Source organism: Sabethes cyaneus, chromosome 1, assembly GCF_943734655.1.
Source record: "Sabethes cyaneus chromosome 1, idSabCyanKW18_F2, whole genome shotgun sequence".
Lineage (NCBI taxonomy): Eukaryota > Metazoa > Arthropoda > Insecta > Diptera > Culicidae > Sabethes > Sabethes cyaneus.
The window spans coordinates 37,180,499-37,203,123 of record NC_071353.1 but is presented as its reverse complement, the minus strand read 5'-3'; the positions used below and the strand labels follow the sequence as shown (position 1 = coordinate 37,203,123).

Here is a 22,625-nt window from a genome sequence, read left to right as displayed (position 1 = left end):
GCTTTTCGCGGTATCAGCGCAGTATTCAACGAAGATTAAAGCATCGCCCGAAGTTTTTCTGGAAATACGCAAACGAGCAACGCAAAGAGTACGGGCTCCCATCATCAATGGAATACAACGGAGGAGTTGCTGCCACTTCTCAGGATATATGCCGTTTCTTTTCAAGTAACGTACTTCAAGTTTGCAAGTGTTCAAGTTCACTTCAAGTTTGCAAGTGTTTTTACGTACCAATAAGGTATTGAGCGCGAACCGTGTTGCCCTAGCAGCCTACAACGTTCCAATATATCAAACGCTGAGTGTCATTGACATCAATGTCGTAATGATTTCGAAGGCCGTAACCATACTCAAGTCATCCTTCAATCCTGGACCCGATGGAGTACCTTTCGTATTCCAGAAGCGACACATAGACCGTTTTGTCTCCGTTTATCGTCCGTCCGACGAGCTCAAACAGATGTTTTATACACAGACCTGTCGGCAGCCTCTGACAAGATAAACCACGCCATCACAATTGCAAAACTAGCAGACTGGGTGTTAGCGATAACCTTTTGCAATGGTTTCGCTCGTATCTCACCGATCGACAGCTGGAGGTTGCCGTTGGAGATTATCGATCCGATAGCTATCCAGGTTCATCAGGTATACCTCAAGGAAGCCACCTAGGTCCTCTGATTTTTCTGCTTTATTTCAACGTTAATTTGGTCATCAAGAGCCCACGACTCTCGTATGCAGATGATCTTAAAATGTACTGGTCCGCTCGACTAACGACTGTCACTTTCTTCAAGATCAACTCGAGGCCTTTCCCACTTGGTGCGGCGCGAACTGTATGATAGTGAACCCGGAGAAGCGCGCAGCAATCACATTTTTCCTTAAGAAAGATCCGATCCTGTTTCGTTATGAGCTCGAGGACACTGTAATTGAACGCGTTTCGCATATTAAAGACTTGGGCGTTATCTTAGATTCGCAGTTAACGTACAAGCATCATATCTCGTATGTTGTCGCTAAAGCCTCAAGGTCCCTATGGTTCATCTTTAGGATCGCGAAAAATTTCTCTGACATATACTGCCTCAAATCGCTATACTGTTCGCTGGTGCAGTCAGTTCTGGAATACTGTTCGTCTGTTCGTCTATTTACAACAACAGCGCTGAAAGAATCCAGCCCGTTCAGTGTCGATTTATTAGAATCGCTTTGTGAAAACTGCCACGGAGAAACCCGTTCCGTCTTCCCAGCTATGAAAGCCGCTGTCAACTGATCGACCTAGAACTTCTTCCTGTTCGTGGGGCTAGTTCCAGTTCCACTGTTTATAGCGGATAGTATACAAGGGAGAATTCACTGTCTCCCGCTGCAGGGACAGATTAACATGAATGTTCAACCACGACCTACGAGCGCTGCGGCCCCCGTCAGAGATCACCTCTGTATGTCCCTGCGAAATGGTAGGTTATGCGAAAAGAATTTCCGTGAAATGGTACTTCCCGCGTAAGGTTTTTCGTGAAATGGTATTCTGCGAAGCTCTATATTTCGCGTTATGGTCAACCGAGAACTGGTGTTCCGCAAAATGGTATTCGGCGAAATGGTTTGTAATGATGGCGAATATTTAAATGCTATCCGTTTTATTTTATCAGGCTATGCAACGGGGGGGAGCTGTTTTCTACTTTACTGTGAGGAAAATTTGTATATTAAAACACCCATGAACTCCTCAGAAACTTGCAAAACTCGAGATTGTGACAAAGGTCATCCGAGATTCACGATTTATGTACAACACAGTTTAATTTGTTGCAATACGAAGTTTGTCGGGTCAGCTAGTAATAAATAAATAAGCAAATAAATAAATAAAAAGCTGGCATGACCCTCTCAAAATTCTTTGAAACGTGTGTGTATAAAGAGTTCATGTGAATAAGCAACTTTCCATACTTAGTTGTTCCCAAATTGGTTTAGACTTACCCTTAGGGTACCGCCAGAATGCAAAAGTCTCTGTAGCCATAATGCAAAAAAAAACTGTGAAAAAGGCGTGCAAAGTGATTGATTTGATTTGAGTGATTTGAGCTAAAAGCCTCTGAAAATGCAACTAGCCGGGGCAAAATGCCTCGCATGCTTTGTATTATTTCATTGCAATATACTTACTAAATTCAACAACTGTAATTAGTAAACTGATAATGGCCTTTCTGGTCTTCAATAAATGTCATGATACCAGTTCCTAAGCAAGAGTGGAAAGATGTGTTGCTGGGGGGGCGCTTTCTTTGGAAAATCGTGTACCCGAGTAGAATAGTTTTTTGAAACCAGTATTTGACAGCCACCAGTGTTGAATGCAGTTTTTCAGCAGTCTCTGGCAACTCATTGGATATTCAAATAAATATATTTAATATAATCATTGGCGGAACTAGGGGGGGGGCTAGGGGGGCTAAGCCCTCCCTAGAAAAGATTTAGCCCCCCCTAGAAAAGTTGACTAAGTTTTTTAATTTTTAAAAAACCAATAGTTAGATAACTAAAGGTACGAAAAACTTCAGAGTAAAGTTTATTTGCATAACTGTTATAAGATTCCAGGCATTAATGTGCATTAAATTTTAATATGCCGACGAAATAAAACGGTTGACAAAAATTCCGGGGGCTATAGCCCCCCCCTAGAAATGAGCGCTAGTTCCGCCAATGAATATAATTACGTATCTTTTGTAAAAAGAAACAAAGTATATAAAGCATGTTTACCGAAGGTACATTTTGCCTGAAATATTAAATAATAAAACTTCCGCTGTTTTATCAGAATTGTATAGCTCGAACCTAATTAACAGAGTTATAACATTCTCCAGCGAATAATACTGGCAGAGCAGCTAAATTTTTTACTAATTTTGCTATTTTTTATGCATTTTAACAACAAACTAACGATGTGGCTCATCCTAACATCGTTTGATAGCTGAGGAAAACTTCGAGTACTAGGCGTTAGTTAATGGCATGCTATGAATATAAGCAACTTTAAAGTTTTAGTTATTAGCATTGAAAATCTAAAACTCGTACCAACTGTTTTATTTTATTTTAGCAAGTTACAACAATTAATCCTATATTATCAATTATATTTGCAGTTTAACCTGTACTAGGGTACTTAGTTTAGCAAGATGAAAGAATAAGAAATAGGATTTTGGTATGCCTCTTCAATTTCAGCGATTCAGGTCGTGAGGAAAATGTCATTGTCGCGTGTTTGAGTTGTCAGCATTGCGACAATAATTTGCTTAAAACTCGCACAAATTACCCAAATCAATATATGTAATTGGTAGCGATAGGAAAAGAGAAGGTGTTTGAACGTTCCAGTCTTGTCGTTAAATTCTATTTAACGTTTTCCTGCTTGGCAGCAGTCCGTTTAAGTGCTCTTGATCGGATATTTTCCATCGTATTGAGCGTTATCCTTCGTGAAATTGCCGGTGAAATAAATCCGATAAGCCCGATGCTTAGCTCCAGTAGCGAGTGCGGATAGTATCCCGTTGTATGGCGCGTGGTTCCAAGTGTGCTCAGTGCACTGGATACGAATGCTTTCGGAGAGCACGCCATCCAGGTAGGTCGACGTATTTTCGACATATTGGTAGCCACTGGACCTGGCAGGACCGATTGGACGACCACTCCGTGCTTGGCATATTCCGTTGCTAAATCTTCACTGAATTTATCTACGAACGCTTTCGAGGCGGCGTACACGGTCAGTAGCGGTGCTGGTATTACGGCCGATAGCGAGGATATGTTAATGACAACTCCCTTTCGGCGTTCCACCATGCCAGGCAGGAAGAGCTTGCACATACGTGTGACTGAGAAAATGTTGCAGGTTACCAACTTTTCTATGAACTTTTCTTGATCGGTGATGGCAAGGAAGTACTCTGGGTTTGCATAGCTCATGCCTACGTTGTTCACTAGGACGCCAATCTCCAGGTCGGCCGTCTCCCTTTGAATGGTGTCGTATATTTCCTGTCCACTAGTGAAATCGATGGGAATGACTTTGGTTTGTACCTTGGACTCCGTTTCTAAAATTACGAGGGGAATTAGAGAATACATTGCGTCAAGTTGGATATTTTACCGATTTCTTTAGCCACATCTTCCAGTTTGGAGAGCGTCCGACTGACCAGAACGACGTTGAGACCCTTTTTCGCCAGCTACGTTGAAATAAAAGAAAAATAAATGATGAAAGGGGTTTAAATGGATGAAACATGATGACTGTATTTTAACATTAAACTTTTGGAATCAAAGGTGTAGTACATTTCACAAAGGTATACTAGATACGTGACCTCATATTGAGAAACTTTTCCTGATTCCTCCCCCACTTGTCGTGGACCACTCACTAGTCATGTTTCCTTATACCAATTCTGTCGTGTCAAGGAACATGTATGCTAACTTTGTTGAAAAACTGTCTAGGTGTTACGGAGTTATGGTATGGTGATGCATACCAACATACAAATATACACTGACTTCTTTATGTTAGATTCATTTTTTTTACGTATAAAACCAAAATAGTTGAAGCGAGTATTTTTTTCAGTTTCAAGACTCTGATGCTGATTGTGCCCAAATTATACAAGCCTTCGTATCAAAGCAAAACCTTGGTAAAAACATCTTTAAGACTTGAGCCTTCTTTATCAACACATTTCGCACCCGGTTATTAAAGTACAGAACAATTGGATCCTAGCAGCTCCGCCCAGCCGAGATTCGAACATGTGGCGACTGGCGTGTGCTTGGATTAGCATCGCAACTGTGCGGTTGAAAGCACTCGTATCATTTTCGACTAATGATAAGTAAAAATCAGAGGTGGGCACCGCTAATCAGCTAACCGCTAATATTTTAGCTAGCGAGTAGCACGTTCGCTAGGTTTTAAATGTGCTAGCGCTTCTATTACCTTCCGATAAACATAAGTACTACTAAATAAACTACCAGCCACTAATTTTTGAAAATAATTTTTGGAAATAGCTCAACTAGCCATGAATGAACTATATTTGCTCGCGTCGCGAACAGCAGCGAGCAATTTTATCAATTTGTAAGAAACCGCACACTTATTTTTGTTATTATTTTCAAAAATTAGCGGCTAGTAGTTTATTTAGTGGCACTTTAACTTATCGGAAGCTAATGAAAGCGCTAACAGATTTGAAACCTAGCGAACGCACTACTCGCTGCCTAAAAGGTTAGCGGTTAGCTGATTAGCGGTGCCCACCTCTGGTAAAAATCCATGCTATGAAAATCAGGAGTGGTTTTCTAACTGTTTTTTTAATATTTAACTTTCATGACATTCATACGGCACCCAATTAAATTATATTTGAAAAAATTATCGAAATTAACTCCAATTTGGATGACAGTAGTGTCATGGGTACCGTCTTTGCAATGCCTCGTTATCACTGAATTGGTGTAAAATCATTGCGTACACGAAAAAGGCCACCAGGCTTTGCTGTAATTTCCCGATAGTGCCATTTAATTACTTATGCAAAAAAAACGTAAGCATTCGAGTAATATTAATGGACTGGAACAACAGCTACAAAAATAAAAATAACTAATGAAACTTTGGAAAAGAATGGAAAGAGAGAAATAGAAAAGTATACAAAACTGATTATGCAAGTCTAAACCGATGCGCACACGATTTCGTCCGAATCGCAAAACCTTCCTACCGGTTTAACACACAAACGGACATGCAAACATTCAGCAGCAGGTAGGTAGGTAGGTAGTAAAAGTTAGACATTGAACTTCATAAAGTGCTTTCCAACGTGATTTTACGTTTCTACTGGTCAGCCAATAGGTAGGCAGGTAATTTCTACGCACACGAACGCACTTAAGCAGCTCACACTTTGCGTTTGGTAGCTCAGTAAGAGGTGTTCACGTAAACTCACGTTAAGGTGCACATTTTAATAGTAGGTAATCGATTATTTGCGAGCGTTGCGGGGTCGCGCAAGTAAATATGCCTAATATGCAAATAGCAATCCGTACTGCACCCGCTAAGTGAAGGAAGTTAACATCTGAACACTAAACTGCGCTGCGAATAAATATTTACGAGGCAAAAAGTGTACGCAAATATGACTTCCGTTTTTAGCTAGTTACTATTGGCGATACAGCTAATGCAAGTCTTTTTACAACAATTGCTTGTACATTATGAAAACCCGTTGAAAACGACTTTAGGGCAGTACCGCAACTATATGTTTTTATTAGGCGTTAGATATTCCTAACAAAAGTTCACAGTAAGGCTAAGAACTAACTGTTTATTTAACTTTACACCAGTGAAGACCAGTTTTTTAATCAAAACCTCAAATATTCCGTGAACCCATTTTTCATACAAGACATCAGATTTGAATCAATTCTTGCAGTATGTAGTTACAATCCGGCGGAAGATAAGGTTGGTTGGTAACTTTTTTATAACTGTTCACTTTCAGAACATCAAATTGGACTAGATTTATAGCGGTCTCAAAAAATGTTGGTAGGACGAGAGGACTTTAACACTTTTTCTGGCGCACTTTCCAAGCACAGATATCAGATTAGTATAAGTCTTAAAGTCGAAGGGAATATTCGACCTGTTGAATCGAGGGCACTTTGTCGCTTTTTTTAAATAAAAACTAAAGTAATCGAAATCACAGTAAAAAGATAGTGTATTTAACTACCCTGCCGGGTGTATTTAACTGACCCTGCCTGTGACGCAAGGCGATCACAAAGAAAATGTATGGGGATATTTGGCCTTGAAACTTTTCGTTAATGTTCACTTGTTTGTTTGAAAAAGAAAGTGCGTACAGAAGTCACATAATTGCTACATCTATCATAAGTCGATCGGTATCCAAACCATGAAAATCCATTTATAATCTTTTTTTTGTTTGATTTATAGTCACTTTACTGGTGTCATTCGTGACTTCTGCGGGGTTGGGGTTTGAACCCGGGATTGACCCCCCATTCGTAATTGGCAGAGCTATTAGCGTTCAAAATCTGTCATTTCGTGACGCTCGCTTTTTTTTGAATTTTTGGAATGACGCCCTATCCCAAACCTTGCCGTAAGACGTAGTCATAAATCAAACTAAACTAAGTACTTTTTTCTTATTTATTTATTTCCTCCCCTCTTTGTAAGGGATCACCCTCTTTTTGGCATACCACCCTGTGCATGTATGCAAAATTTAATGAAGAACCGTCAAGGTGTCCCAGAGTTATGTCGGCACATACAAACATGCATAGAATTTAACTCTCTATCGGGCAACGTCGTAAAACCGATGCGATCAAGCTAAGGACTATTTTTTCATGAAAGTACACTCAAAAGAAACTCAAATTTTGATTTTCTTGCAAAAATAATTATCTGGAGGTGCGCCAGATAAGAACTAGTCCAATTTCTATTTTTCGTTTTCATGTCTAGCACTCTACCCAGATATTTTATTAATTTATGTAGATATATTAAAAAAATACTCTTAGAAAACTTTTGTGGTCAATCATTTTGTTCTAGATGTCTTTTTAACTCAAAAGCAAAAAATGGATAATTTTCCTAAAGTTTTGTTTTTCAAAAATGATAACTCTTGAACGCACGGTGAGAAAGTAGTTACCCATCTACGTTGGACTCGGCCCCGTAGACGGGTAACTACTTACCCGAAACCGGTCGGCAAAAAGGTAATTTTTATACTTTGTAAGAACAAAAAGTAAAGTGTCCAAGGCATTTAAGAGTATCAAGGAATCTGTTCTGAACATATTTTCATATTATAAATTTATAACAAAGTTTGTATGTAACTCTGAAGCTTCAAAAGCGAAGGTCGTTTACAGACGGCCTTACCCGTTAGAGGGTCATAACTTCTAAATCTATCTACTATATACTTACTGCTTTTGCGTAGGCCTTGCCAATACCATCCGTTGCTCCAGTGACTACTGCAAGGAAAAGTATGAAGAGAAAACTGGTTAATAAATGTCGTTGCTTGAGGTATTCATTATCAATCAAGCTATGAAGATCTTTATAGGAAGCACCGTCGTTAGTCAGCAGCTTGGATAGCTTACGTTGAGTACAAGCACGTAAAGTTTTTTTATTATCTAACTCGCAAAAAACATGCGTACGGAGTTCAGTGACTACGACTTACAAAAAAGTTGAAAAAAACAGACGCAGTAAACTTTTCTTCAAGAAATGATTTAGGTATAGAATTCAATCAAGAAGATAAATGTTGAAAATATATTAAGGGTGAAGTGCTTCATACGAAAAACAAATCTCACTCTGTAAGATGTATGCTACAAATGTGCTTATTGTAAAAGCCGGATCACCTGTGAGCCAAGGTTGGGACCCCATAATTTTAAGCACAGAAGAAGCGTATTCGTGTCAGCTACGAGGTGTGATCAAATAACACAAAATTGATACGATAAAAACTGCTGTGATGTTTTTCATTGTAATAATATAATGTAATAATATAATAATAATAACTCCGGAAAGGCGATAGTCGTAATATTAATCACTTCATTCTGCCAAATTAATCAGCTGTTTCAAAAATGTTGTTTAATCATTTACTAATGCAATTCAACTCACGTGAATTGATGAATCACTTAAAAACCCAAACATCACGTAACAATATGCTTTACACCCTACTGCCGCGTAAAAATCCAGTTCGTTCATAATACACTAAGGTCGCTTGTTACGTGGTTTGTTTTTTTATGCGACTATTTTTACGCAAATTTTGGAATTTACGCGGTGTTTTTTACGCGAATTTCGGAATATACGTGGTTTTTTCTTACGCGAATTTCGGAATTTACGCGATTTTCGGAATTTACGCGGATGTACTCAATTAGTCTATTTTTTACCGTAGTGTAAAAGATAGATTTTTTTACGCAAAATTTTGGTCTTTTACGAAGATTTTTTTACGCGAATTTTGGAATTTACGCGGTTTTTTTACGCGAATTTCGGAATTTACGCGATTTTTTTAATGCGATTTTGATTTACGCGGAACGTATCCTTCGCGTAAAAAGCGACTTGAGTGTATAGTGTATTAGAACGATTTAAAAACTCGCTGTGCTCGGTGAATACTGATTGCAGCAACACCAGTCTACACTTTCAAGAGCTCAATAGCGTAAACTCTTTATTGATCACAGAAACAATTATTATCAATGAGCAACATTGATCCTTAACACTGCGCCCTTTGGAAAGCACAGTGGAATACAGTGGACCCCCGTTCATTTGAACGATTCCTCATGCAAACTAACGGGGTTAATTTTTAATTTGAACAACTGGCCATCCTAAATATGCTGAAACTCGTATGAACTGGCCGCCCTGCTCTTTGTTATTGTTTTGGTGGTTTGATTCAGTTGGCAGTGGCAAGCAGCGAATATTTCATTCTCCGATCGAATTTCTATCGTAATTGTTGGGAAACGAAATGTGAAACTGATTAAACATGCTAGATCAGTACAAACAAATCGTGTTTAAGTGCATTGTCTGCATAAGCAAATGATGCCATGTTGAGAATGACATTTGAACCATTTTTAATTTGCACATCGTGCAAACATACGGGGTTCAAATTAAAAAGTGTTCAGATTAAAAACGGTCAAACGAACGGGGGTCCACGGTATTACATATCTAGAGTTGCGCTTGTAAACGATCGCAGTGCCGAAGTTTGTGCCGGAGCATTTACGGTAAACACTAACGATTCGTCGAACGGCTATATGCCCACCGACGACGCGGAAGTAGTAATTAATAACCGCCTCACATAGGCAGCAATCTTGCATGGAGGTAACAAAATAGGTAGTATTGTACTAATCACTGAAATTAGTACCAGTTGTAATCTGGGACCCCCAGATGCTTGCTCAGCTTGGAACAAAAACAAGTTTTCGCTCTATTGGGGATTTTATTAGTTGTTAATTGAGGCTCAAAAGGTGGTTTTATTCTGTACAGATTTAGCATCTTTTCTTGGAAAACGGTAATAAAATTCTTAATTTTGCAAAAAAAAATCATGACTTTGTTAAAATTTTCTTATTTTGAAAATAAAACAAATATTACAGGTTCCTGAACTTGAAGTATAACAAACTTCAGACCGACTGTGAGAAAAGAGAGGGGTTCCGCCGAGAAGGGATATAGGGTAAAGAACCGGTTTTAAACAGTCTAAGCGAGTCACTGATTGTTTTACCTTATTACAAGCGATGGGTTGACTAAGTGGGGAATATCAGCATACCAATCTTCTTGCTATCTTTAGTTCTTCAAGTTGTTACCATTGGAAGACACTATGTTTGTGCTAAACTTTTGATTTTCCGCTTTAAAAGTTGGAGCGGTGGAACTAATTTTGATCAGACCGAACATATTTTCGCCCTCAAGGTGCTTTTTTAAGCAATCCTGAAATCTGAATTTTTTTACGTCCCCGTAAAAAATCCCTCGAACTGTTCCCCCTATTCAGTAAGTTCGCGTTCCTATCCGCGACCTACTAATCGGCATCTGATGCGTAATCGGCATAGCGTATCGGCATAGATGCGTGAAATGCCATCTTTCTAAATTGTTTATCGGGGCATACACTCACCGCACCGTTCGGCAAACGGTATTCGTCGTCTCTTTTATTCTCTAGTGTTCTTATGGGAAACTGCGAGTTTGACGTCTCACTCGCTGTTCATAAGGATGGTGGGAGAACAAAAGAGGTAAACATAGCAGTACGCACGGTCCGACTCAGAACAGTGTTGTCAAAGCAAATAACATTGAAACACATCGTTGCTTCATTAAATCACTAAGAGAATCTTCGAAAATTATTGAAAAAGCTGTCTTTTTTGTTGTTTTTAATAAAGAAAAATTAATTATGAACATACATTTCTCTTGAAAGTATTGAACCACGTTTTCACCATTGGAGGTTTCAGTTAATTTCATTCAAACCCATAATTCTTATTTCCAGAACCGAAACAGTGTCTTGGCAAAACGATAGTTCATCAGTTTTGCTGCAGCTGCTGCTACTGGTGAACAGGTTCCGTCAATTCAGAATTTGTTTTCAGTTTTGTCATAAAATAATAAAACTTTCGGCTAGTGACAAAGCCTTAGATAATAGAAAAAACCTGATTTAATCCACCTAGTGGTGAAAGGAACCTTTGTTATACGGTCTTACTTGCTATTTGAGATATAAATCGACACGTCTTCGGAAAATAATTCATCTATTGGTTAACGTTGCATTGTGCGTTGGTTTACATAAAATTTTTGAAAATTGAATAAGTTTACAAAATTTGAACAAAATAGAAGTACTTATAAATTTTGATAGTTCCTTTTCTCGTGAAATTGCTGAGTAAGTTGTTACTAATGTGGATAAGTGCAAGTAAATGTAAGTTGTAAGAAGAAATATTATTCTTTCACATATACATTGCGTAGTAGAAGTCTAGCTTATAGGTTTTTGAACTATGCATAATTTCCTGTAATGCCATTCTATTCACATCAATAAAGTTTTCGTGAATAAATTTCATCAATTTTTATTGACCTTCGGTTACTCACGCTGTTGTATTTTGTACAACATGTGGAGGTTTTTGAATGCCATATTGTTATAAAGTTACAAATCATTGTTTAACTAACGGATGTTCTTCAATAAACTTGTTATGAGCAAAACGTCAGAATTATTCGATGCATTAATACTTTAAATTGTTAGGGAAACATCAGCATAAACCGACAAAAAATCACAGGAACGAAGCAAACAGCATGTGAGGTATACCGCAATTGGCCTCAACTGGCATTTTCTCTCGTTTCTTCATATAGAAAAATGGTGTCTGTATGCAGCAAAACTATCAGCAAATGTAAAATGTTTAAAATGTATCCGTCTGTCGGTAGTCAAATAATTCGGAATCAAAATTAGGGTGTTTTTTAAATTCAAAGTTCTACAGACTAAACAAGCAGACATAGAGGTATACTATATTTAGTGAAGTTGTGTATTTTTACTATTTGTACAACGTTGTAATACATGAAAACGTCATACAACAATTACAAAAAGAGCTGAAATAGAAAAACTGATTTTACAAATGCATTTTACAATAAATAAGATTTCTCTATCTCCGCTGAAGAGACAGAAGGTTACTGTCTTCAGCAAAATTTCTTGTAATAATATGCTCTAAAACATTGCAGAACACATCAATGTGTTAATAAATAAATAACAAATAACATCAATTTGTTATATTGAAACTGAAGAAAAATAATTTTTTTATTTTACTTTTAGGGGAATTAGTCAAAATTTAAATTCTACCAGACGATAGAACATTCAATTTCAAAAAACTCTTCCAAAGGTTTGATAAACCAAATCAAACTAAGGTTTGAAGGAAAATACTAAGGAACTAAGGAAAATAAGGTTTAAAACCAAGTTTTCCTAGTCAAAACTCTAGTGCGCACGTTTTCTTTGATTTTGGGCTATTGTGCGCGCGAGTAACTGTGTTACAAAAGTTAGCGCGAGTGTTCGAGGGTTAATATCTTTTGACCGGAAAAACCAATTCTTATGAAATTTTGCATATATATTCGTAGTGCCAAAACCTCTCGTTTGACATTAAAATAATTGAAATTAGGCAAATTAACTTGGTTAAAATCATTATAAATTATAGTTAATTTTGGTGTGGTGAATACGCTCATAACTTTCAAACTAAACATCCAATCAAAAAACAATTCAATAGTGATCTATCCGGCTATATTACCCTTCAAATGAAACTAATAACGCATAAATCGGTTTGGCCATCTCTGAGAAACAGGCGATCATTTGGACCTTGTCAAAACTGGTTTTTTAGGCGTAACTTTTAAACTGCATATTTGTTTTTGATGAAACCTGGTAGAAAGTTTAGCGATAGCAATAGCTTTCATTTGGTACTAAGATCATTCAAATTGGTTGTGTAGTTCCGGAAAAAACCGTGTCACGTTGTTTTCACATTTTTGCCTATAACTTTTAAATGAAACATCGTACCATGAAACAACTAAATTGGTGATATACTAGGCATAAATACCGTTCAAACAAAAGTAATAGCGGATGAATCGGTTCAGCCATCTTCGAGAAACAGGCGATAGAAAATGAGCTGCACACACATACATACACACACACACACATACAGACATTGCTCAATTCGTCGAACCCTATCGATTGGTATAAGACACTTGGCCCTCTGGGCCTTGGTTCTATTTCGCGTTTTTCGACCAATTTCTAAACCTTTGTTATATAGTATAACAAAGGTAAAAAGATAGTGAATAATATGGTATGTGACAATTGAGTGCTTGACTTTTAGAGTGGTTGTAATCAGTGCTGAAAAATGTGATGGATTCGTTAGTAGCGAGGTGGCGATTGCCTTCAGCAGCTGAAAAATGTACGTTTTTGGACAAAAATTTTTAATTCATCATATTTCTTGTTGGAAACCCAGTAAATTGTGTTTGTGTGAATCAAATGTATGGTTAAGTGATTTGTGAAGATGATCCTATCAAAAGATTTTGAAAATATGAATAAAAAAGTGCATTTTCGGCTCATTTATTTTCAACTGATTAAAATAGGTGACACTGCTTAACTCGTTCCTTACCCTATGAAAGAAACCCTTGTTTTGTTTCCGTTCCAGGAGTTTTCATAGAGCAAACCGATCCATAATTAGCTACGTGACAGAAGGGGGAGCTGGCTAGAAAGAAGCCCGCAAGGGGGGGGGGGATTGAACGTCTGGGCGGTTCTTCATTAAATGTCGTTTGTCAAACACATTTTTTTGCATAAAAAAATCAGCCGAAAGAAGATTTACAAGTGACTGAAGGACAGCAGAAGGGGCGAGCTGACAAAGTGTAGACACATTCAGATGAAGAAAAAGAAGTTTGTTTCTTGAATTATGAGCATTTTTGTTACAATAACAAATGTACAAGTGGCAGAGAGACAAATAAGCCCTGAGCAAGATCGGGCAATCAGCTAATAGCTGTAGCAGTAGCGCAGTAAGTCAACGTAAGCAATGAGGACGCTAAATTTGCCACAAACGGTAACGCTTCTGAACATTTTCGCCAAGCTGGTGTCTAGTTCCGCAGGTACCTAGTGCTCGCCAGTTCTCACTCTACCGTGGTCTTGTCAGCTTCTCGCTGTGCCACTCTTCTTATTATTATTTCTGAGTGCGATGCGAAAATCATTTTCGCAGGAAAGTTGTCTGGCATTCTAGCAACATGTCCTGCCCCATGTATCCATCCTGCTTTAGTCACTTTATGAATATTTGGTTTGCCGTAGAGACGCGCGAGCTCATAGTCCATTCTTCGTCTCCTTACACCGTTCCCTTGCACGGCGCCAGAAATGTTTTTTAGCACCAGCCGTTCGAAAACTCCGAGTGCCCGCTGGTTTTCTTCTAGCAGTGTTCACGTGTACGACTTGTACTTTGTACGACTTCCGAGACTCGTTGATAGAACTTCCGTGTGTCGTGAAAGCGGTACTGTTGCTCAAGTTGCTCCTAGAAGAGTCGGGTTTGCTGTCTCCCTTCTGTCTGTATCGCTCTACGGGTGGCTCTACCTCACAATAGTATCTGCGCTGAGTTCTTCTCATCCAATTGCTGGTAGCACTCCTCGTCAAGCCATTCGCTACGTCGATTCGCTATCACACTGCTTATGACGTTCTCCTCAACGCTCTTAACGGCTGTTTAACGCCACTACAGCAATTCCCAAGAGGGGCTTTGTCCAGCTCACCCCGTTCCGACAGCGCAGCTTCGAGAGGTATCGCGCATCTTTCTGCGACAACCGGTTGCTTCAGTTCCGTTAGGATATAGCATGACGGGTGCCAGTATCGTATCTTGTTCACAACAGATATTTTTACGGCGAATCTTAACCATCACTAGGTAGTAGTCCGAATGTCGAAAGTTCGAATGTCATCGATATACGATCTTTTCGGGATCCAAATATCGACTCTGCCCACTATCTCGTAGTGTGTAAGATTCGCGCAAGGCTGTCGAACACGGCGAAGGATCGCACTGAGAGGACGCTGCGTTTCCACATTTAGCAGTTGACGGCAGATGACGTGGTAGTGTAGTACGCCAGCAAGCTTTTCATCTTGACCTTGAAATGATATGGTTATAATTACTCTGATTATAGCTTGGATCGACCCATGCACGATGCACCCTCCAACATTGGACAAAAGGTAGGAGTCGCAACGACTACTTTGTTACGCGTAGCTACTAATACCCCCCCCCCCTCTCTCTCTCACCTTTCCACTCTTTTCCCTTCAATATTAAAAAAAATGCATTACTTTCTTCTACCGTCCCTTCGTCAATTGTAAAAGAACTACCGTTCCAAAAAAAGAAATCAGAGGGGTTGTGTACAAGACACGACCGCATATATAGGTGACGCAGGACTACGTAAGTCTCTTTGTAGTGATAGTGGCATGTATCCATGCTTGTAATCATTCGATTCTTCATGTATACATGTTTTATCAACAGCACATCTTTTCACTACATTTCTAATGAAACGGCAAGCATGCGTATTCATACAGAGTCGTATTATAACCGAACAGTACAGCTGTAACACATTTTTCCAACACAGATACCATGTTCGCCGAGGTTTAATCGTCTCGCAGTAAAGAATTTGCGATCTGTTGGGATAACGAACTTCTGTCATTTTTTCTGGCACACTTCCCTAACACAGACATCAAATTGGACTAGGTTTAATCGCGTTCGTAAGAAATCTGTTGGCACGAGGGGGCTTTGTTACTCTCTCTGGCGTACTTCCCAAGCAAGGACATCAAAATGGTCTAGGTTGAACCGCGGTGTTAAGAAATCTTGTAGAAATGAGGAAACTTGGTCACTTGTTTTGGCTTACTTCCCAAGCACAGATATCAAATTGGTAAAGGTTTAGATCATCGTAAAGAATCTTCCAACCAATCACGAAGCGAGAATTCTGGTAAAACATAGGTTCATTATTTTCAATTTTTCAATAGTTCAACATCAAGAATCCATACTTTTCTTCATTTGGGTCAATTCTTAGAAGATTTTCCGATCGATTGGTGTAAGAATATTGAAAATCGATCGGAAAACCGCTGAGCTATTAGCGCTCAAAACCTTTCATTTTTCGTGACGCTCGTATTTTTCGATTTTTTGGAATGACACCCTATCTCAAAACTTGCCGTAAGACGTAGTCCTACGTCAAAATATTAATTGCAGTTTGGTTTGCATAAACCAATGCAATAAAAAAGACAACTCAAATCGGGCGCTTCGTTCCTAAGTGATGCGCGTCGAACTTTTTCACTCTCTCTTATAGGTATTGTGAGTTTCGTTGAAAGTTATCCGCGTAACTCAAAAACGAATTGCTTTTTCATGGTTGCCGGGTCGATTTTGATATTATTGGAAGAAATTAGGGTCATTTTCTAATTCCCGTCGTAATAAGGAAAGCCATTCTAATTTTCATCATTTGCTGGATGGATTTAGTGAATACTCCAAAAGTTCTTGTACTGATTTGACTAAAACACACTTACCTTCCGACCCGTGAACTTTGAAATCACTGAAAAGCGACTATCAAAGCATATTATTGAAATTACGCAACTGACTTCATTACTAAAATTCGTCGTACCGTTTTAAAATCCGTTCAACAAAATTTTTCATCGTCCGAACTAAAAATCACAACAATGTTTACGAAGCTAACGCGCATGTATTTGTGTAGGACGGCATGACAAATGTTATTCTGCTAAATTTCTGCAGGTCGGGCAAGTTTTCCTGGCTGTAGAATAACGACAATGCCTTGCGTGAGTTATTTTCATTTATGAATGACGGAAATTAAAACGATTAGTCGACATTGTCTTCTTCGTCGCACGAAAAAACGTAGGAAATTTGGCTGGTAGGACTTCTTTAATGATAAAAAACATTTGAATAGATCTCAGCTCACTTTGATTGATTGCGTATGATAGACAACTAACTAAAATATTAGGGAATAACTAGTTTTGCATTGTGTGTCATAAAAATGGTGATATTTTTAATAATTTGTGTTGGATAGGACGGGAATAGGCAATTACGACGATGTAGCAACATACCCTATACAGAAATTATAAAGTTTTAGTTACTTTTGACGACACAATTATGTGAACAACATGTTTGTTTACAACATTCTGGCAACAGTTCTAGCGCGGTGTTTGCTTCAAGCGCGGTGTTTCCTTTAGACCGCGTTTAACTTTGGGCAAAGCTCCCAATATATAAGAATATTTTCGTACGCATTGATTCAAATTAAAAAAAATAAAATACTTTCCCATTTTTAGATGACGCAATAAATCGTCGTGTTCAAATTGATAAACGAACTATTATCGCTTTTTATAGAACAGACTATCACAATAATAATCGTAAACTTTGAACTCCTACGACGTTTAGCACCATATCTCAGGTCACAGGCCACAAATGGACCGTTAATAGTGGGTGTTTTTAGTAAGCTTCCTGCCGTCAGTCGTCCGTGTGCGTACCTTGTATGTTCTGTCTAAACTGGAAATAACCAAAAACTTGATTTCGGAATAAACCATTAGTTTAGCGTTTAGTGACACATCGCACACAAAATCTGTAAACTGCAGATTAAATGACACACCGTGCGCGATATGTGTTAGGCTTGCGACTTTGGCAATTTAAAATTAAAACAAAAAAGTACATAAACATTGTCACCCTCTTAACATATTCTGAACTACAATGTTACACAATGATACAATGTTATAGTATCTTGTTTCTGGTTTGTAAAACTATTGTCACAAAACTCAATAGTAAAAGAGTTGACCATTTGAATGAAGATAGGAGGTATATGTATTTCCATTTGAAAACATTGGTAAGAATGTTTATTGTAAATAAAAGAATCGTTTAAAAATAAACATTTAATCGTAAACGTAAGCAAAACACTCACTTCCTACCTGACCGGTCAAGTTTTCCGCTAGCAAATACTACATTGTTTGTTATGTGATTCGACAGCAGCACTTCGCAGGACAAAAAGTATTTACATCGAGATTATATACACTCCCTCCACAATTATGGATCACCCACAATTATGGATCACTTTTGTGTTTCAAGTTATATAACTCAGTTAAACTAACTGTTTTAAGGTATGAAGCATTTTTGCAACAGAATATACCCTATTAACTAGCTTTTAACACACAAAACATTTAAAACCCGACATTGATGCTTTTTCAATGCGCGTACAAAGTTTTGTTATCGAGAATCTATCAAAATGTCTGTCGTTTTTTCAATCAGAATAAGCAGTACGTTCCTCATTCATAAGGTTGCTATGTGACATAATCACCAATTTTCGAGCAAAAAATGTCTCGTACATAAAGAGTAAGGTAAGTTCTTTACAATTCAGCGAAATATTGGTGGTTGCCAATGATTTTCCTGTAAAAATAAGTAATTTTCAAAGTGATCCATAATAGGGACCAAAACGCGACCATCGTAGTTTTCCAGGAGCGGTGTTTTATTTCGCCGGATCATTACAAATTTAGTATCAAAATAAGCGGAAAAGACTGTAGAATCAAAATCTGACATTAAAATATAATGATTTTTTCAAAAATTTTAGTCGTTCATGTCCCCTTAAGCAAATGTTAGCTCTCCATGCAACAATCTAAAATGTTAATTTTTTCCTTAACTTTTTAGAGATTTTGAATTTACTGGTTTTTAGAGCTATCGGTCACATACGCGCGATTTCCTTGTTTTTTTTTCAATTTTTTCGGTTTATTGTCGCCTTTGCACTGTTTCATACAGAGTCGCATCATAGCAGCGATTAAATTAAACTCTTGCATCGATTAACTTTTCCGAGATCCACTGTACCTACATTGTTAATAAAAATTCGGAGAAAAGAAAACTTCATCCTATACTAGTCTTTTCGGAGTCAACGCAGCTGGTGAGCCTAAGATTCTTTTTCCGGGACAAAAATTCAGTCGTGAAATCGCGAAAAGCATTTCCAAAGGCTGATCGGTAGGTGTCTTCGAAGAAAGACGGCAAGCATCTAAAGACAGATCTAAAGTCACAGAAGGTCTTTCATATGATTTGAAACATGTTATTTTTATGTTATTACATGATTTGAATAAAGTTCATTAAGTGAACTCGCTGCAAAAAGTCCATTTTTATTCTGATCCATAATATGAGAAAATTGTTTCATAATTGTGACCGCTTCCAAAAATGATCCATAATTGTGTATTTGATCAGTATATAAGCTTAATTTCCGTGTAAAACTTGCACTAAATGGGTTTAATAATTGAATCAACTGAAAGATTACATATTTCTGTAACTAAAAACATTTATAAACTGCTTTTAAACAATAGTATGCGCTACAATTGAATGTTCTAAAATGACACTTCTGCTTAAATGGTCCATAATTGTGGGGGAACTGTAGGTATATTTCGCCCAAAACAATATCAAACCAGTTTTCGGCACGCCTCCGACCAGCCATGAGAGAGCTTTCCGCCTAAAAATAGTAAACTTTCTGGTGGCAGACTCTCAAAATTTCGAACTTGGACGCAGTAGGTACATAGGTGGTTCGTCGCAATCGCAGCCACTGCAACTTAGTATGTTGGAATGCGCCCAGCTGCAACTGCACCCATCCTCGACTGGACGTTTGACAAAACTTTGGAAAGGCCCAAGCTTTTTAAAACGGGTATTTAATTTTGCACATTACCTCTACTGGAAAGGTTGCCGATCTAGTAGCTTCGCTCCAGAAGTGATTATTTAAGCATTATACATGCTATTATATCACTATGAACATGAGAAGTTGTTTGGGAGTGCGCTTAACCCTTTAACGGGCAACATCGTAAAAACGATGCGATCAAGCAAATGGTTACTTTATCATGAAAGTACACTCAAAAGAAGCTCGAGTGTCGATTTTCATGGATAAATATTTATCTGGTGAACCATCAGGTATGAAATAGTCCAATTTCTCTTTTTCGTTTTTTAGCCTAACGCTCTACCCAAGTATTTTTTCAGTTATAATATATCACAAAATTGAAATAAAGCATGTAAATAACTCATAGAAAAAATTTGAGGTCGAAGCTTTTGTTTTAGATGTTCTTTTTCTTCAAAAGTAAAAAAGTGAATACTCACATCATAATTTTTTGCAGAATTTTTCGGAATAATTCGTATGTGGCCCTGGAGCTCCAAAAGCGAAGGCCGTCTACAAACGGTTAAATGTGCGGAATAGCTATTGTTAGATAATACAGTCAAACCATTGCCAAAACCAAGCTTTTAGTTAACTTTCTAGCAGAATTTTACACCCCTATTCTGTATTTCGAACGAATCTTTATTTCTTTCGACTTGTTTCGAACGAGATGTTTTGCCCATTTGATTTTGCTGGCGGAAATTTCGTTCGAAATACCAATTCGTTCGAAATATAGAATAGCGGTGTTAGTTGCTGTTAGCATTTTCATTTTCAATTAAATTAAATTAATTAATTAATTAATTTAATGTTTTGTGTGGAATCAGATTGTATCCTTACTTGAAGAAAGCTAGGTGTTATAGACATTGTAGATCAAGGCAAAAGACATGCATCGTAAGATGAACCTATTTTTGAAGACCAAACATACTGCATTTAAACTTCGCAATCGCTTTTTTAGTATTGGCTATTTTTCATTTTTTACTTTTCTTTTGCCGACTCATCATCGTGCATTTTCCTGCATACCATTTTCTTCATTCGTCATTTATTCCAATAAACGGTGGATAGCTGTTGACATGACTGAGCTCGAATATATTAACGACCGTGGTTTTCACCCTATCAATCAATAGGTATACATACATTATATACATATTGCAGTTACTTACATGCCCATTCGCCCATTTCCTTCAGCTTAATGCTCGAACCGAACAGCTTCGGACCAAGGAGGTTTTCGTAGATCCATGGGAATACCTTTCTCAGCAGCTGCACCGAAACAATGAAGACGCACACTCCACCGAAGATGTCGTACGCATTGACCATTTTACTCTTGGCTGGTAAAATTTTCGCTGACAGATGATTCAGCAACTGGCGGTAAGCACGTTCCTTCGGCGATTAGAAAAAGGCAACTAATTAACACTAAACTAGATGATTTTATAGCGTATCGGTATTCTAGTGAAAGCATTCAACACTTCGCGGAGCATCGAAATTATGATGTTTTACACGCGCTACAAAGAAACTTGCATTTAATCGACACTCGTGAGCGCGAGGAGCGTCTGGGCGAATAAACGTGAACCGATAAGGGCCAGGTAAGCGTTCGAACTAAACTATCAGTATGAAAATGACCAGCCTGAATCGGTGCCGCATGGGAGCTACACGATTGAATATACTGCTGTCGTAGCAGCAGGCGCTACTAGCGCAAAACTCACATACAGAAATGACACCTCAAATACAGCTACGTGGGTAATGCTTTCTTTTCGTGCACGAAAAAATAAAATATCATCGCAAACCGGCTTACAGTGTGATTATTTGTCATTTATGTAGCTGACTTTGAACGATCAGTTTTATCAGTGACGTTAATCGTTATCAAAGATTAGTGGATGATACCGAAATGTACTTTACAACGGTCGAACCAGGCTCCGACAGAGCCACTATACAACTGAACATAAAATTTTAGTTTAGCTATCTCAAAAGATGCTCGCGATTTCGTTTATTTTGGTAGTGACCAAATTTCATCAACCGGCAGTAGGTTAAACGGACAACTCAACACAACGAAGGGAGACAAAAAATCAATTAAAATGCAGCGGTAGCTCAGCTGTGCGTGTGTTGACGCAGGAGAAATTGTACGCGGTCGAGGAGATTGCATGACTCTCGTAGGCACGAGGAATTACAGCACCAACACTGTTAGACTTGGCGTAAACGTATATAATAAACACTGAATCTACCTAAATCGTCCATTCATACTGGAAAACTTATTTCTTACTTAAATAAAAACCATGACTGGTGAAATTGTAGCTTACCTTTCTATAGATAGTCGCTCAAGATACGCGAAAGCTAAGAAATGAAACGGCCTACAATACAACACTGGCAGACTACCAAACCGAAAGGAAACAAGAAAACCCTTCCGGTGCGGGTTTGGGTTATGTCACTTTTGCTTTTCTCTGACGTGATGTCGGCGAGTAAACTGTCGATACTGGGTGGGTACCACTCCGTGAACCGTTAAATCTACTATCCTGCTTGCTGCTGCTAGCTGCCGTTGTGTATGGAACTCGCGAAATTCAAGTTAATGCGCCTGCGGCACGGTTGACGGAAACGTAATATGCTAGTGAAGCGGTAATGATTTTCCCCTACTTTACTGATTGATACCACGACAGCCTATGTTTTATGTTTGGTTAGTATTGTAATCGTTCCGGAAGCTCGATATTTTTTGTAGCATTGCTATTATTGAAATCATCGTTTTTTGATGAAAACTAATTTATAATCACAATGTGTTAATCAAAAATGCTATATTAAGTTGTAATTTTTAATCTTGCTGTTAAACTTTTTCATGAACTTGCAAGATCAAATAATAACTATTATATAATATGTAATAGTATCAATTTATCAAACAGCCTAATGAAGCCTGAAGAATTATATTTACCTCATTTATCAAATTAATGAATTAATCCGAAACTGATAACTTTCTTTGCAGGATACGTATCCAATCCAGTGTCGCCAAATATGTACTTTAAATATTAAAATAACCGATCAAATCAAACATGAAACTACCTGGCTGTCAAGTGAAGAATGTATGAATGGATTGTAATTAGAAAAACTATAAGGTATACAGCCCTAAGGGTTGTACGAAAGGGTAACGTAGAACTATATCACGTCATTAGATCAAAGACTT

The 22,625-nt window shown here is 38.0% G+C and overlaps 1 protein-coding gene across 2 annotated transcripts; it reads right to left on the bottom strand.

Annotated features, from left to right (window-relative positions):
• Positions 1-2,943: 2,943 nt before the first annotated feature.
• On the bottom strand, positions 2,944-22,085 carry LOC128735872 (very-long-chain 3-oxoacyl-CoA reductase). Of its 2 annotated transcripts, none has more exons than XM_053830359.1 (5): positions 21,255-21,353; positions 20,626-20,842; positions 7,781-7,827; positions 4,043-4,118; positions 2,944-3,989 (listed from the first exon to the last, which is right to left on the bottom strand). In XM_053830359.1, exons 1-5 carry the CDS (start codon positions 21,270-21,272, stop codon positions 3,307-3,309), a joined length of 1,041 nt encoding a protein of 346 aa, XP_053686334.1. In that variant the 5' UTR covers positions 21,273-21,353; the 3' UTR covers positions 2,944-3,306. The 2 variants fall into 2 exon arrangements, with proteins under 2 accessions (XP_053686334.1, XP_053686340.1); XM_053830365.1 differs by lacking the exon at positions 21,255-21,353 and adding an exon at positions 21,757-22,085 and having other exon boundaries at positions 2,949-3,989.
• Positions 22,086-22,625: the final 540 nt, after the last annotated feature.

Bases quoted from the DNA above. Each gene is read 5' to 3' on its own strand.
- LOC128735872 (XM_053830359.1), bottom strand. The intron at 7,828-20,625 runs GTAAGTAACTGC...TTTTCCTTGCAG, and splicing joins GGAAATGGGCGAATGGGCAT to TAGTCACTGGAGCAACGGAT. The intron at 4,119-7,780 runs GTAAGTATATAG...ATTTCAACGTAG, and splicing joins GCAAGGCCTACGCAAAAGCA to CTGGCGAAAAAGGGTCTCAA.